The 17,392-nt window shown below is 38.8% G+C and overlaps 1 protein-coding gene across 1 annotated transcript; it reads right to left on the minus strand.

Moving 5' to 3' along the window:
- Nucleotides 1–14,527: 14,527 nt before the first annotated feature.
- On the minus strand, nucleotides 14,528–15,271 carry lnc.lemp (lncRNA encoded micropeptide). The gene is made up of 2 exons (XM_086264320.1): nucleotides 15,020–15,271; nucleotides 14,528–14,824 (listed from the first exon to the last, which is right to left on the minus strand). The coding sequence occupies exon 1, from the start codon at nucleotides 15,191–15,193 to the stop codon at nucleotides 15,023–15,025; it is 171 nt and encodes a 56-aa protein (XP_086120446.1). The 5' UTR covers nucleotides 15,194–15,271; the 3' UTR covers nucleotides 14,528–14,824; nucleotides 15,020–15,022.
- Nucleotides 15,272–17,392: the final 2,121 nt, after the last annotated feature.

Here is a 17,392-nt window from a genome sequence, read left to right on the forward strand (position 1 = left end):
AACAGTGCCTTAAACAAGTGGCAAGACAAAACAAGGCAATGGGCTCTGGATGCTAAATGGAAACTAAATGAAATTAAGTTAAAGGGGTAAAATTCATACATTCTCTCACTGTTATTAAAAAGTTCCAAAAAAATGAGTTGAGTTTTAATAAGTTAAGAGAACTACCTTAGTACCTCACACTTATTTAACGTAGCATATATGGTGACAGGTGATGGATTTCCAGTGATTTAGAGGTTGTAAACTGAATACCATCCTGCCTACTCTATTTCAATTAACCCTTAACCGAATGCCCAGCTGATTGCTTTGCTGCGCCTTTTTCGTGCAGCTTCCAATTTCGTTTTTTGTTAGAATTAATCAGCGCAAACTACGTTTTGATTTGTCACGACCTATGGCACGCACGGATCGGAAAAAACAGACGCTGCCAAAGCAGAAAAATTGGGACCAATCTCCCTTTCACTCATTTGTCGATACTTATGCAGCACCGGCTCAATTTTCTTTTCTGTGACTTGATTACAGAGAACGGTGGCATGAGTTAACAGACTTCGAAAGAAGGCTTGATACAGATGACAGAACATTGCCATTTCGGGAGGCAGAGAGGTATAAAAAGATCGAGTGGATGAACCCTTGGCATGTAGACATAAAGTCCCTGACCTGGAGATTTTAAAATAAAGTCTGTCTTTTGTGAGTTTCCAGAGATACAGAAAGGCTAGACAAAATATTCATCATCCAACGCTTTGGTGGGTGTCCTCGGTATTGTTTACCAGGCACAAAGCCAAAATGTGCTATGTTTAGAAGGCAGTCTGGGGATATATGAAATACATGGCCCAACCATTCTGCTTGTTGCACTCTGATTTTGTGTAGCAGATGCATTTTGATGGTGCTTCAGAGATGTGCCAAGACCTCTGAACACTGGACAGCATGTGTGGGTTTTTTTCTGCCCATTGCTGGTCCACAACACAACAGTAAACACTACAGTTATTGCAGATTATTACAGTCTTCGTGGCCCTGTAACTGATCAATTATGGGGTACAATGAGCAACTTTGGAATATTCTATGTATTGTACGACAGCGGTAAATGACACCCGTCGACAAGGTGCCAGTTCCATTGCCTAATCTAGAAGTACTTCCACACATTTTCACCTGCAAAATCATTTGCCAGAAAGCTGGCAGCAGAGTGGGTCCTCTAATGGCTTGTAAAATTGGCGATGCTGATGTCAGTGACTAAGGAAGGGGCTCTACAATCTAAAAAGAGGCTGCATGATTCAAGGGCTATTGTGAATCATTTATGCTTCCTATGCTACTGTTAAAAGATAAAATTCATTGGTTTAACCCTGGCATGCTCTTCATATTTCATGTCTTGACAGTGGTCTGGTTGGATATTCATCCAGACCAACAATTTTGTCATAATAAGTGTTTAAATTTAATTTTGAACTACGGATCCATTTAGGATACATAACTTACCCATTGGACACAAATGAATGGATGATTATGTTCATAAGAAGAGGAAGAATATGTATTTTCTAGGCTTTACAACACTGTGTTTTAGAGAAAACATCTGTTATAGCATGATATTGTGTTCTGTTTGACCATATGAATCTGAGAACAAATCTATGTTAGGTTTTTCTGTGGTACAGGATGACTTCATCACATTGAGGATCCAATGGACGTGAACCATGAAATCTTGGATTGGAACTTCCTTCCTTCAGCCAAAGCACTGAAGATGGGTCATAGATGGTTCTTCCACATAGGCAATAAACAAGTGACTAAAGAAGAAGCATTCAAATGATTGAATGACCTACCCAGTCTCCAGATTTCACTCCTACAGAAAATCAGTGTAGGGAGCTGAAACTTTGAGTTGCCAAGCAGCAGCCAAGAAACCTAAAGGATTATGAGCGTTCCTATAAAGAGGAGGGGGCTAAAATGCCTCCTGAAATGTGTGCAAATCAAAAATGCACACAGACATGGCGTGCACAGTTTTTCTTGATGTGACCCACATTATCTGTCCATCACAACAGATACAGATCAAATTTGACTCGGAAAGCTTCAGTGTAAAAGAAAAATGTAGCACCTGTACACTGGTTTAAAATATTTTCTTTTTTGTATTATGGGTCAATTTAGAAAAAGTAATTAATTTTTAGGCTTTAGGGAACTTTTGCTAAATGCTAAAATGAATTAAATTTGACCCAAACAATATGTAAGTGTTAAACTTAGACATGATGCAATGTACTTTTTAAGCTTATCCAGCAGGATTGAGAGTTTCAGCTCAAAGAGAGACAAGTTATTTTTCTTTTCTTTTTTTTTTTTAGGAACTTTTCTTAATTTCTCCAGGTGATGTTAATAAACTAAATTTACCAAATCCAAGGTCATATAAGTTAGCGTTTCCGTGATACACAGCGTAGAGCTTTTAGATACTATATGTGCCCTCAGAATAGTACCATGGTTAATAAATACCTTAACCACAAGAATCCTTTCTGCTCCTTCAAAGCTGAGATCAATTATTGACAGGGAGCCTTTACTTCCCTCTTCCGCAATAAAAATAAAAAGGGTAGCAAACTTCCTTAAGTAATAATAATCATAACACAAAACTTTATTGATCCATGCTGGGAAACTCTCTTTTAGCTAAACCCTCGCCACAGGCCATCCCATAGCCTCGAGTGAAAGAAAAGGGAAGCTCAGGCCCTCCAAGGTTTGGAGGCCTATCTCCACCCACCACCACTTCCCCTGCCGGTGGCGGACTCCCTCAGGTGTCGGTGTGTTGGTGGTTCTTTGTGTCTGGGGGTGGGCGTCCGGGTACACACCGGCTCACTCCTTGGCGGCCGCTTGTCGGGGCCTGGGGCCTGGGGCTCGCTCGGGCCCCTTTGGAGGTGGGGTGCCCCCGGCCTCTCGGCCTAGGGCTCGGTCACTCAGGCACAGCTGGGGGCCGGCGGAGCTCACGGGCGCGTCACTGCAACTCCCCCTGACTTCTGCTCCGCGGCTGCTGGGCGAGCCCTCATCTGGGACTCTCCTCAGCTCTTACTGGAACAGTGGCGCGGCTGCCCCTCTGTTGGTCTTCCATGGTCCCTTGTGTTCTGGGGGCCTCTGGATGTCTGGAGTTTTGATCTCCTCCATACCCGCTTCACACCCTGGAGGACGGGGCTGTGGCCCCCCCACACTCCCTAGCAGATCATTACATGGAGAAACCTTTGGAATGCAAGCATGCTGATCCACACAGGTATGCACACATGGGTATTCACAGACGCGGACTAAAGCTTTCTTGGCTGCTGCCTCAAAGCACACTGTGCGCTGTCTATCTTGCGTGCTGCACAATATCGTTTATTATTTAGTAAATATTGATATCTATGACTAGCTAGTTTATTGTGATGGTGCTTTGTTTTCTCTATTATTATGTTGCTCTTTGTTGTTTGCTGTCTCCTCTGTTTGTTTTTTTTGTTTGTTTGTTTTTTTTCTCCATACAGGTGACCCAGGAGTTCTTTTTTTTTTTTCTCTCTCTTCCCCCCCCTTCTCACCGTCTCTTCTCCCCTTTGGTTTTCTTTCTTTCTCTCCCCCTCTTTCTCTCATTCATTCCCCCTGTCCTATTTATTAAAAAAAAAAAAAAAAAAAAAATGACAAAGGATGAACTGAAGCTCTGCCATCACGTAATGTCGCATACTGCTGTTTCTGATGTCATTTAGAAAAAAAAAAAAAAAAAAGAAAGAAAAGGGAAGCGTAAAGAGAATAATTCCTCTATTTCTGGGCTTTAGATGACGCTTAGATTTTCAGTGTTTAAAGACGCTTGACAGTTCTGACTGCTGAAGAGACTGAGAAATTCAGCTTTTTGGGCAAAGCAAAGAAAAAAAGTGACGATTATTTTCTGGAGAAAAGAGAGTACAATTAGGGAACTCTGAAGTGGCATTATGAGAAATGTTGTAAAGAAATGCTGTTTGTTCTCTCTGTAATTGCCGGGTTGTTTAATATGATAGCAGCCATGTATTCTCAAGGTGCATAGCAACAAGCTCGTTCTGAGCATGTGCATGTACACCAGTCTGTGAGTGTGTGTGTGTGTGTGTGTTACCGTCTCGTTTCAGAACACGATTAAGATGCACTTTAGATTCATTTCAGAGCCGCAAATTGCTGCAAGGTGAGACTTGTGGGTCGCATCAGTAAGTTAGACATGTGAACCCATCCCATCTCTCAATTCATTTCACTTTCACGAAGAGAATGGTGCAGAACTCAATAATGACAATATGCAAAAAGCCCCAGAATCTAATTTCTTCACTATCCATCTGAATTACAATGCCATCATTATTATTCCAATGCTGGAATTATACACTCCATCGGCTGGAATAAGCAGTTTCCACCGACAAGCTGACTTTGTGTATTGGCCTTTTTGAAACTGTGTGTGTGTGTGTGTGTGTGTGTGTGTGTGTGTGTGTGTGTGTGTGTGTGTGTGTGTGTGTGTGTGTGTGTGTGTGTGTGTGTGTGTGTGTAATTCTGAAAACACCAGCTTTCACACTGGGATGTGCAATTTTCCACATTATAAGGTTAATTTTTTCTGGCCTACAGTCACCGAACAAAAGATACCGTGTGAGTCAAAATGTGACTTTCCCAAAAAAAGGGAGTCTCTGTCAAATGTGTGAAAATGTGACAAAAAAAAACAAAAAACAGAATACATTAAAAGTGATGGATTCTCCTTTGGGAGTGTCAGTGTGTTTAGATCCTACCACATTAGTTTCAATTAAGCCACAGTTGGATGGCACACTGTCTCTGGCCAGCTGTGAGTACATAAGGACAGTACCTGCTGTTGTCAAGCTGTCCTCACATCACACTTGCATGTATAGTTAGAAAAAGGAGTTTGCCTTCATTTCATGGACTGTTACATAAATTATTGTTTAAGAGTTAGCCTGACACTGCATGAGCTGACATATACTCACCGTCAGTGTTGTCGCTAGGACACCGTAGTTTGAGTCCCATCTGGATATTTTTTCACTTCTTTGGTTGCTTTTGACTCAATTTTAATTTTTTGCTCACTCACTGGTTGGAGTGAGTGAGCAACTTGTTTAGTGCTATGAAGTATACACCTTCACAACAGAAGCCCTGCACATTGAAAAATGTCAATTTGGGAGTGACAGACTGGTCTCAGTAATACCATAAACTGTTGTGTCATGCTCTCTGCACACAACTGAGACAGGCCAGTGGCTTTGGCAAAAGAGTATTTTTTGACACCCCAGGAATAAGAACGGGCGCCTTAGACAGGAAGCAACTCAGCAGTGTATGAATGAAACTCGGTCATGTTGTCAGTTTGTATTGGCCTTTTATGAAGTCAGCCTCAAAACCTTGTGTCCTTCATCGGCACTTGTATTTTTGCAATAATTCATGGCTGCCTGTATTTTTCTTACTATCGCTTTAAGAATACGGTGCCTAATGGCTTTCATAGATGAATATGTTTTCTCTCAGAGCGAAACAGCCTTGATCCAAGCCATTAAAAAAAGATTGGGCTCATATTGAATTCAGCAATGTGAAATTTGCATGCTCACTCTACAACAGTTTGGGAACTTTGGCCCATCGATTTATACAACAAAATGTATGGTTCATTCACTGCTTTTTCATTTAGATCTTCTATCATTGATGCTGTTCTGAAGTAGATGTAAATTACTTTTTTGGAGAGGTGGTGGCTCATGCTTTAAAGTCACAAAAGAAAAGCAAAAAGCAAAATGTTTTCTTCTGAAAAAGCACAAACAACGAACGCTCTGCTGACTGTGTCCAAATTGTTCAGGTTTATTCAGAAGTAAAATAGAAAGCTGAGAGGCTGTGAATGGGTGGACAACTCAAACCAAGCCCATATATAGTTTAATAAAACATCCGTCATTCATTTAATGCTTTTACCAGAGCATCTTGAGTGCATCCATTTAATATGGGCACTTCTAGTGGGAAATGAAGGTCTAAACCTTGAGTGCCACGACCACTTCTCTCCTTCCATTACAACTACACTTTCCTGCCAACAGTAAGTTGACAGGAAAAACAAAAGATCCTGCTAGGATTCATTTCAAACAAGCAGTCCTCCAACAACATCTAAAACAAAAATTCAAATTGTTTCCAGTTTGTATTCTTTCTCGCTGTTTGTGCTTGCTCTTTGGTGAAGTCAAAATCTCAAAGTAATGGAGCCAGCGCTCATTTCACATGCACCTGTTCACACCACGGCTAGAAAGTGCTTACCGTATTAATGTGTGCAAATTAATGACTGCGTGTGATATAAAATCCATGTCTAACAATAACAGACCCATCATATTAACACTTGATATTTAAGGTTGTCTCACTTACACTGCTGGCATCAGCTTTTTTTCTTCCAGCAGTGTCAGAAAAAAGTAAGTAAGTAAAATAGATAATAAAGTAGGCTCTGTTTTAGGGTGTCTTTACCTTGTGTGCAGTTTTCCTCAGTTTACAGGTAATATGTGGCATCACAGTGGCAATAAATAAATAAATGTTTCATCTGTAAAGCAGTTAAAAGGTGAAATATTGTAACAATTTATATAAATAGCTAATGGTTTTTTAATGTAACTAATGCTCTGCTACTATACACCAGCTTTGAAAATCATAAACATGACTGTTGTTTTTATTAGCTAATTGTTAAATTATGAACCTTTGTATTAATGTCACAAATGTGTTGAAAAATTATCAATGTTATCAAAAGACTATCAATTATTATTATCTTTAAAGTTAACTTTATGTGGATAAAGAAATTAGTTTCAGTTCACTGAGCTAAAAAGCTAAAGAAAGAACTAATAATGTGGAGAAAACACTACTGTACTTGATGTCTGTGATAAATAAATATATTAGTGCTAATTTATTTTTATGGCTTAAACACTTAAGGCAAAATGTGATGTATGAAATCTCCCTGCACACAGTCATTTCTCTACTGTCAAACAGGATGGAGATACTGCCGCTATCTCCCTTTACATAAAAGCCTTCTGGAGAGGATGTTAGCAAATAAGCCTTGATCAAATAAAGTGAGACATAATCACATCACAATTTAAATGGAAATCTTTGCAGCATCCAACGCACAGTGTGAGTATTTATCTGAGACATGGCCCTAGTCATTCATAAACATGCAAACACTCACTGGTGTGTGAGGTGGATTGGATTAAGGCTTGGCAAAGCCTGGAAGCTCAGGTGTTTGTTCATGTTTTATGTACTCGTGTTGCGTTTATATTTCTATGAGCTGTTTTTAAAAGCATTAGAAAAAGTATGTTTTTCTGCTCATTTACATACAAATGCACACGCAACGGCTTTGTCCATAGTAAATGAATGAAAGAATGCATAAAAAATATTTCTTTTGAAAAGCTCTTAAAAAACATGTTAGGATTATTTTAATTAACCTCAGTGTTTAGCGCTCTTTAGCAGATGTTAGCAACTAGCATGCTAAATTGGTTAAATAACCTTTTTAGATGTTAAATATCAGCAATGTCAAACACTCAGCATAAAGATGGGATTTATCTACTTTTACCTAAACACTTGACACCAGATGTGATGCTGAAGGCAGTTCAGTGCTCACATCCAATAAATACATATGCTAGATTGAAAAATGGCAATATTAAAGATTATTGCATTTTTTCATATTGCAGTCTCGGCATTGCCTTTTGAAAAAATGTGGCTAACGTTTTATGTCTTTTTGCCTTGTTCTGTCAATGTTTATTGAATATATCTCCAGCGATGTGTGAGAAGCAGAAGTACAAGAAAACTGGCAGGAACCAGAAAGAAGTCTTTCCACTCATTACCCTTCTTCCCATATGACACAAATGTGACATAAGAACAGCTGCTGTAGTACAGCTGCAGACTCTTTGCTTTTTTCAAAATACACCACAAATCCCATCTGCATCTTTCGGACTTTACCTAGTCTTCTTTTTTTCCTCTCCCTGTTTTCCAGTCTCCCAGTAGCCAGAGGGCACAATCACACAACCAGAAAGTCAATCAGGAAGCTTATTAAACATGACACTCGCTGAGCGCACTCTATATGGATGAAGGATATAGGCTGTAAGGTCTACCTGCCAATTAGGAGAATAAAATCAATCATAGCAGTCAATGTAAACTCTTTCCCACTTTTTCCATCCCTTCTTCTCACTTTGTGCTTCTTCATTTCCTGTGCTCACAAAACCCTCTGGCCTTCACTGAAAATATTCTCTACCATAAATGCCAGTACTGCTGTTGCACACATTCATGCACAGCTCACTACAGAATAAACAAGGAAACACAGTCCCCGTCTACACAGGCATGCAGACACACACACACAGAGAGAGACTACTACACTCCAGAAAGCTATTCATCACAATTTAGCCACACCATTAGACAAAGAGAGCCAATAACACCCTCAATAGAATACCATCCCCCCCCCCCCCCCCAAAAAAAAGAACTAAACAAAAAAAGAAAAAAACCCACAGCCACACACTTTCTCCTCCATGACACTCATTTTCCTCTCCATTTGTCATTACCGTCTCTCACACTTTTTAATTCTGGCTAAGCTGTCATCCATCTTTTGTCCCCTTAAAAACAAGGCTATACCATTCAGTGAATATAAACTGAAAGTCAGTGAAACTAAAGGAAAAAAATATGCTTTTATTTTTAAAGGCAATGAATGTGTTATTTAACCAGATTACTTAATGTAGCCACAGTAAGTTGTGTATTTTCAACCCAATTTCCAAATCGTTGGAAAGCTATATCACATGTAAATGAAACAGAATGCCATGATTTTCAGTTCTCATAAACTCACATTTTATTCATAGTAGAATAGAAAACATATCACGTGTTTAAACTGAGAAACTGTTGTCAACCCCTTTCTTGCGTTTATTACGGTCTTGTGATTATTCAGACTAGACACGATTTCCTTCGTGTCTAGTCTGTTCCTGGTCTCGTCTCTGTCTTGTCATCAGCATCTCTTGTTGTCATCTGTAGCGTTCCCGGTCATATTCCTGTGTCTGTCTGGTCTTTCTGTGTTCTACCTGGTTTCCCTTTCCTTTCATGTTGATTCATTTGTGGTCCAGTCCCAGTGTCAAGTTTATGTGTCTTAGTCTGAGTCTCTGTGTGCGTTACTTCCTATTTTATTTTGATAGTCTCCCATCTCATGTATTATGTTCAGTTTTGCATCCCCTCTCTCATCAGTCTGTGTTTATGTTGCCTGAGTCTGTGTATGTGTGTCCCTGTGTCTTCTGTAAGTTCTGTATTTTCTTGTAGGGTCCCAGTTTCCTTAGTTCTTAGCTCATAGTTTTCTTCTTTGTCTGAGTTTGTGTGTAATTAAGTTTCTAAATTCATCTGCATCTTTCAGTTAATCCTTTTCCCTCTGAGTCCTGCTATTGGGTCCTGCCTGGCCTGCCACACAGTGCATTATAATAAAAACTGTTACAGGGGAAACATAAGGCTGGAAAATCAAGCGGTACAACAAAGAAACAGCTGGAGGAACCATTTTCAACTAATCCACTTGAGTACATATGAAAAAAGAACATCTTAGAGAGGCAGAGTTTCATCAGTCTTCATCTGTAAATATTAGGATAATTTCCTGTAAATGTGAAATTCTGAAGACACTGAATATCTCATCATCTAAAATGCATAATACAAACAAAAGATTCAGGCAATCTGGAGAAATCTCTGTGCGTAAGGGACATGGCTGAACATCAGTAGTGGACATCTGTGATCTTCCAACCTTATAAACAGGCATGGAAACCACTTCATGGGGTCAGGAACACTTCAAAAAATCACTGTCTGTGCCATGTACAAATGTAGTGTAAAGCTTTGTCATGTAGGAGCAGAGGTGGGACCAAGTCATTGTTTTGCAAGTCTCAAGTAAGTCTCAAGTCTTTATCCTCAAGTCTCAAGTCAAGTCTCAAGTAATGTCAGGCAAGTCAGAGTCGAGTCTCAAGTCACTGGTGTAAAAGTCCGAGTCAAGTCACAAGTCTGAAACTTTGAATTTCAAGTCCTTTCGAGTCTTTAAAAAAAAAAAACAACGAAAAAATAATGTTGCAGTTATGCTAAATGTAAATATTAGACCATGTAATTTTAAAATCTGTGTTTTTCTCAACACATACAAAATAGTGAACTTAGAAAATATACACAAATTGTGAAATTGCACCTCTTTAAAATGCAGCTCAATTAAACTTAGCTCCAAGAATAATTTTCACGGACATTTCTGAGATAAGCTGCATGTTATTCTTGGATGCGGTTGTAGGACCGGCTTTAAAATCGCATGACAAAAATATCATACACATTAAAAAAAACTGTATCACCAACGTAGCCTGGACAACATTTGCTAGTTAGATGAAGTCAGCTATCTCATCGTAGCATATTTATATGCATATTTATAATCATACGGTTCTTGGAGTGAGTGCATACACTCATGAAGTTTAGTAACTTCAGGTCACTGCAACAAGCCCAGGTACAGTTTACCGACGGATGGGTGCAGGACCTTGAAATGCACCATGTAGAAAGTAAAGACCATCGTACGTATCATAAGTTTACCAGTCTCACAAATCGTCGTCATAAATACACATTCGTTAACCGTTTATTAATAGGACCTTTGAGCTCAACGGTAATTAATTAGTAGTGGAAATAATTTCTGGTAGCATCACAGAAATGTAGCAGTGACAATAATACTGTATGCTGTAATCGTACTGGGCAATTAGTGATACAAAAAACCTGTTTTATCCTGTGAATAAAAGTATATGTTTTTGTCAATGTACCATAATAACAGAGGCGAAACGCAATATTGTGTCAGGACAATTCACTATTTATGCACAATAAATAAAGGAGCATAGCGCGACAATTTCTGTTCAGCGCCAGACTTGCTTGTAACCTATATCACTAATTATGTTAAGAAAAATGACGTATTAACTACTAAAAAACACTGACCTTTGTGTAAATGCTTGGAGCAGACTAACCTGTGAGCTGGAGGGTTCTGGGACATATTTGACCTTTGAATGGCTGCAATCCAGGCCACCCGTCGCCTCTTTGTTACTTCGGAAACATGGCTCGAACAATTTCTCTTCAACGAGGTAATCCGATAACAACCGATCTCTTTACCCGTCGGCTTCCCGTGGCTGTCATGCGACCGGCTATTGCAGTTAATAATACAACGGCTTCTTGTGTTTCTTTTTATCGCTGTATAACTGATTTTAATTGAAAGCCTGCGTGCGCTAGTACCGCTTGCCATGAGTTCCCAGAATCCTTTGCGGTTCTACCCGTGAATGACGTCACATTTTCAATCTCTATATAATATGCATGTTAAATTTTGTATTTGGGGTAAAATATCAAGTCTTTTCAAGTAAACCGGTTCAAGTCCAATTCAAGTCCCAAGTCATTGGTGTAAAAGTCCAAGTCAAGTCACAAGTCTTAGAACATTTTTTCAAGTCAAGTCTAAAGTCATAAAATTAATGACTCGAGTCTGACTCGAGTCCAAGTCATGTGACTCGAGTCCACACCTCTGTGTAGGAGTATTGGTGGAAAGCCACAATCAATGCTGAAAGATATCTACAGGTTTTAGAGCAATATAAGCTCCCATCCAGAAAACGTCTTTTCAGGGAAGACCTTGCAGATTTTAGCAAAACAGAGCTAAACTGCATCTATTACAAGAGTATGGCTTTGCAGTAGAAGAGTGCAGGTGCTGATCTGGCCTGCCTGCATCAACTGAAAACATTTGGCGCCTCATGAAATGAAAGGAGGAGGTAGCATCTTATGTCAGAGAAAAATAGCACAATATTCTTCTTTTCTGAAGAAGAAAGAAAAAACTAACACATTTCATCCCCTGATAAGACACAATAAAGTAGTGGACCTAATCCTTGATGGGCAGGAGTGGCAACAATGATTAATAAATCAACATTAACAAAAAGTATGATGTCCAGATACAAAGGTGACCAAAGTAATAAGCTAATGTTTTTTTTTTCTATAGTGAAATGTCTCAGTTTAAACAGCCAGCTGATTGATTGATGTCTTTCCTATGTTCTATTGTGAATAAAATATGGGTTTGTGAGATTTGCAAATCACTGCAATCATTAAAAAATAATTTATACAGGGAGTGTTGATAGTTTTACACAGCTTAATTTAAAAGCTTCACATTAACTTAATAGTATATGACCCAAACCCTAACTTTAGAGTTAGCATGTTAATTAAAGTAATCAAGGTAATTAAAAGCCAACCTTAGAAATTAGCGTTAATTGTATCCCTTTTAACATGAATCTCTTAAAATCTCCACACAGAACAAATTGATGCTGAGCCCAGGCAGATTCAGAAGGATTTTGATGTTTAGTATATTTTTTCTGAGTGCTGTATAAGACAAATAAATAAACCAAGACATCCAAATAGTTGAAACCCAGAGAACACTTTTTTAAACATTTATCTGTCAGCTTAACCTCTCCTGATCCCCCTTCAGTATCCTCTCCACCTTCTTTCTCATCAAGCCACTGATGAAGTGCTTCAGGAAAAAAAAAAGGACTTTTTAAAGTCTTGCCAAAAGCTTGTTGAGACATAGTAATAGGCCCACTAGACTGGTGATGATGAAAAAGAGAGATCTGCTCACAAGATCTCATTTCAGAGCCAGTGACTGGAATGCTGTAGGCAAAAAGTTGATTTGTAAGCATGAACTAACAAAGATCACTAGCACCACCTATAGATAAGCTGTGAGGGTGCACAACTTCAGGCCAATGGAAGTCATGGCAAATCAACATGAAGGGTGTAAATGTGTATTTAGATACAAAACACAGGTACAGATGTGAGATATAATTTTTTGTGGCTGGTTGTGGTAGTTTGCACCTTTGAAGATGCTGTTCACCAGACAGGAGCTAGTTTTACTAGCTTGTACTTACTCCAGGTTTTATGTCTCCCAGGGACACCGGGGCTCAGTACGGTACCATGACAATTGTAAAAATGGCTAATTGTGCCGTATTGAGGTGTGTAAACCATATTATCCCAGTAATAGTCATACTTTTGGATAACTTAATTGGTTTTAGCAATTGTGTTACTGAATCGCCATCAACGTCTACAGCCTAGACAGCGACTCTAGTATTTTTCCCAGTTATGAGTTTGCCTTTAGATTTCTATCAAATAGAATAACAGCTTGTAGTCTAACGTGCTTTGAGTTAGACTACAGTTCCTAGTTAGACTAGGAACTGCTATATAAATGCAAATCCATTTCGATTCCCCAATCCAGGAAAAATCCTGGATTCTTGCATCTTTTCTGTGAGTAATCCATTGATACATGATTGGTATCAAATAACAGGGGGGAAAATGCAAAAACGAGAAAGAAGAAAAAAAATCTGTGTTATTACACAACGAGTCAGTAAAATCCAAGTAGTGCTTGTTATGTGGAGATATATGAGAAGTGATTCCCCAGAATTTTTTTCAGGGGCTGTTTTAACCAGTGTTCATCGCTATTATGTCGTAAATAATCTCACATACACACTCATGCAATTTTATGTCCCAAAGTAATAAGACAAAACCTAGCAAAGTCGTGACACAGCACCTGAAAGATCCATCTGGCATCTCTACTGTTCACTGAAGCCTCATCAGAAATGTCTCAGTGGAAGGGTGGCTGTCAAGAAGCCATTCTTAGGGAAGGGAAACAGGGAGAAAAGGCTGAGTTATGCCATCAGTGGTATCTTATAGAAAGATGCCTTCAAATCTAAAATTATTGGTTGAAGTTGTTGTCAGTATTTATGTAGGAGGTCATGAGAAAGGTACAACATAGAGTTGCAACAGCTATCTGTAAAACATAGTGGAGGCTTTGGGGCTGCATTTCAGTCAGTGGTGTTGTGGAGAGGTTGTCAAAAATTAATGGAATTATGAATGACACACTGCCAAAACAATGAAAGCATACCTGGATAGAAAAACACACAGTGGAACACTATCGGTCATGGATTAGCCTCCTCAGAGCCCGGACCTTAACATTATTGAACCAGTGGGGGTTCATTTTGACAGAGAACAGAACAAAAGGCAGCCAATGCCCAAAGAAAAGCCTTGAATGGTCTTTAGGAAGAACAAGAACAAAGACCAAATACCAAATACTGATTTTCCACGTTATTAAAATTGTAAACATTCTGCTTTAGCTAATAAACTGCTGCACTCTTTTCCCATTTTACTAGCAAAATATCAAGAACTGACAGGTACCTGAAACATTTAGCATAATACTGTATTTTAAATGAACCTCTGCCTTTTGATCCTTTCCCGAGTCTTGGACAAAATGACACACACACAAAAAAATCAATTAGTGTAATCATGGCTCCCAATGGAGCTGTTTAAGGTGACTTTGGCGTTCATCCAGCAGATGGCGCAGTTATTCACATAATAAATTTTTATCGATAGAAACGTCAGTAAAAGTTTACTAGGCTGAAGGAAAGAGTGCTGCGTGTTTTCCTTTCATTGTGAGTTCCTATGCTATAAGGAGAAAATTATAATCCCACTTATTTGTAATAGAGTTTAGGTAACTTTTAAGTTGTAAGAGTGTAGTGCCAGCTTCAATAATATATCACCACATTATCTGAAGTCCTGAACATCATTGTGGAATAACGACTTTCAACATAGGAAAAAAAAAAAATTTATTTGACAAATACAGAGATGGAGACATGTTGGCAGAGAACAGCACTGGGGACAGGGCCACCACTCCCTTTTTGTTAGCAGAACAACAACAACAAAATGCTGTTGCTTCCATTTTCATGGAACTGGTTTAGAGTGAATTAGAGTCTTAAATTGAAAGGCGTGGCAGACAAATACAGGTAGTGCAGCATACAGGTAGGTCATCTTCAGATTTCCTTCCCTCGGTCACAAACATGGTGTAGGATCCACATCCAGAATCCAAGAGCCTCATACCGCAGACCTTACAGGAAAGACACATTTTTAGACAAACAAACTGTGACAACAGTGACTTGTATTACGTATATAAATTCATCACAGCGATACTGTGCAAATAACAGCAAATAATACGCATCACTTTGGTCCACTCGAAGCTTTACTAACCGACATATCCTAAGCTCTGTAACTCAACAGCGTGTCGTCATAAATATGGCATTACCATTCAAGCCAAATCCAGTTTCTTCTGTGTTTCTGATAGCTTTTCCTGGAGTCGTTTTTTCCTCCAGTCCAGAAACCTTCTCCTCATTCTGTTTGCCTGCCACCCCGCCAAGAAGCCGGCAGCGAAAGAAACCACAACGGCGACCTGTAGTGTCCTCTCCGAGACGTCTGCCATGTTCACCTCTGTCTGACAGATGCACACATTTGTGGAAGCATGAAAATCTTAATACAGGAAGTGAACTCCTGCGAGTCTTTTTCTTCTTCTTGTGCTGGGTTTACTAGCAATTAGCTAACTGCTCAAGCGTGCCACCTACTGGCTGAAGTGTGTAGCAGAAGGTTAGCAGACAAGCTAAAGTTGAGAAAATAGCAACTAAGTACCTAAATACTTAATTAACTAAATAAATAAATTCTTTATTACGACCATTCTTCTTATAAGTGTTGAATACTGACTAAGTGTTTACTACAGTGTTTCTTTTAATTTCTAGATACGTTTTTCAAAATATCATAGACTCGTGGTTACTTTATTAGGCACACCTGTTTAGCTACTCATTAATATAAATTTCTAATTACCCAATCACAGGATAGCAGCTGAATGGATTTAGGTATGTATGCATGGTCAAAACAACATTGTAAAGTACAAACTGAGCATCAGAATGGGGAAGAAATGGGATTTAAGTGACTTTGAATGTGCTATTGTTGTTGGTCTGAGTATTTTAGACACCGCTACTCTGTTTGGAAAGAAAACAATATCCAGTGAGTGGCTGTTCTTTGGGTGAAAATGCCTAGTTGATGCCAGAGGTCAGAGAATAATGGCCAGACTGCTTCAAGCTGTAACTGTAACTCTAATAACCACTCATCGTCACAACCAAGGTATGCAACTTTTGGAATGTGGTGGAGTATGACATTTGCATCATGGATCTAGAGCCAACAAATCTTGTCATGCTATCATGTCAACATGGAGCAAAATCTTGAGGCAAATTTTCAGCGCCTTATTGAATCTGTGCAATGAACTGTTAAGGCTGTTCCGAAGCTAAAAGCAATAGCAAGATTTACCTAATAAAGTGACATGTCAATTCCTGTGTCGCTGAGGTTTGTGAATTTTTCCCTTTGTGATGCTTTTAGCCTCTGCTATAATTGATTAATCTTTTCTTTTTATAATTGAATCTGTAAATGACCTGTTTGGTTTTCAGTTTTTATCATGTGTTTCTATATCAACAATCAAATCACAGCTTAAATGAACACTTATTAGTAATATAGTAATAATAGTAATATTAGTTATTGAAAGTGCAAAGAAAAAAATCTGAAAATTGGAAAGCAATTTGTGGTTGCTTGTTGTAGCTTGTTTTCACAGCGAAAGGTTTTACTAAATACTGATAAGCAGTAACGCGTTACTGCCCATCTCTGTAATCCAATTACTTTTGCGACGTTGGTGACAACAGCTGTGTGCAGATCAACAATGGATAATATATCCAGTGCGGGACAGAGTATGAGCGTGCAGCGTTTAAAGCGTGGAAGTACTGACCTTATTTTGAGTTTGATTCCATAAAAAGTGACAAAAACATAAACTCGCGGATTCTTCAACTGACCGCTGCGGCTCACCTGCACCAGGGCAAACCTCTGCCTACCCTACTCCTGCTTTACAGGTGAAAATAGAGCAACAGGACCACTAGTCTTTGACTTTATTTATTTTCTGCTGTGTTTTACTTGCATCTATTTGAAAAAGTGAGTGTAAACACAAAAAATTATTTTATTTTATGTGCTGGAATGTGCAGAAAATAGGTTTAAATATTAAGCTTATTTCTTCCAGTCAGAGAATGTTGCATATAATTAAAGTTTTGCTTGATGCATAAAGTTAAACGATTAAAACTAATAAAACAAGTTTTAAAAAGAGACTTTTCCATTTGATTACATTTTGTATGATGGATTATGCAGAAAAAGTAGAATTGGGCTGAAAAATCTATTGCTTTATCACCTATTCAGGTTGTAAATCGTGTTTTTAAAAAGTAACTAAGCAATTAATTACTTTTGAAAATAAATAATCAGTAAAGTAACGGGATTACTTTTTGGGGGAAGTAATTAGCTACTGATTACTTTTTTCAAGTAACTTGACCAACACGGCTGATAATCAATCTGATATTCTAACTGCTCTATGATACTGTGGGATAAAACCTGCAGCACCAGTGCATTCTAGCCTTTGCACCATATGTGAACATGATCATTTGATTTGCAAAGTGCAGTTCTGTCTACTTTGCAATATGTATTATTGCAAAGTGGAAGTGTTTAGGAACCACAGCAAGTCAGCCAGACCACGTGGCAGACCACATAAAGTTACAGAGCTGGGTCACCGGGTGCTGAGGTGTGTAAAAGTCATCCA

The sequence above is a fragment of the Aulonocara sp. 'chitande type north' Nkhata Bay genome, linkage group LG15 (assembly GCF_057382095.1).
Source record: "Aulonocara sp. 'chitande type north' Nkhata Bay isolate Kocher_YH1m ecotype deep benthic linkage group LG15, A_spYH_male_GT1.1, whole genome shotgun sequence".
NCBI lineage: Eukaryota > Metazoa > Chordata > Actinopteri > Cichliformes > Cichlidae > Aulonocara > Aulonocara sp. 'chitande type north' Nkhata Bay.

Coding starts and splice junctions, on each gene's coding strand:
- lnc.lemp (XM_086264320.1), bottom strand. CDS start 15,193: ATGGCAGACGTCTCGGAGAGGACACTACAGGTCGCCGTTGTGGTTTCT.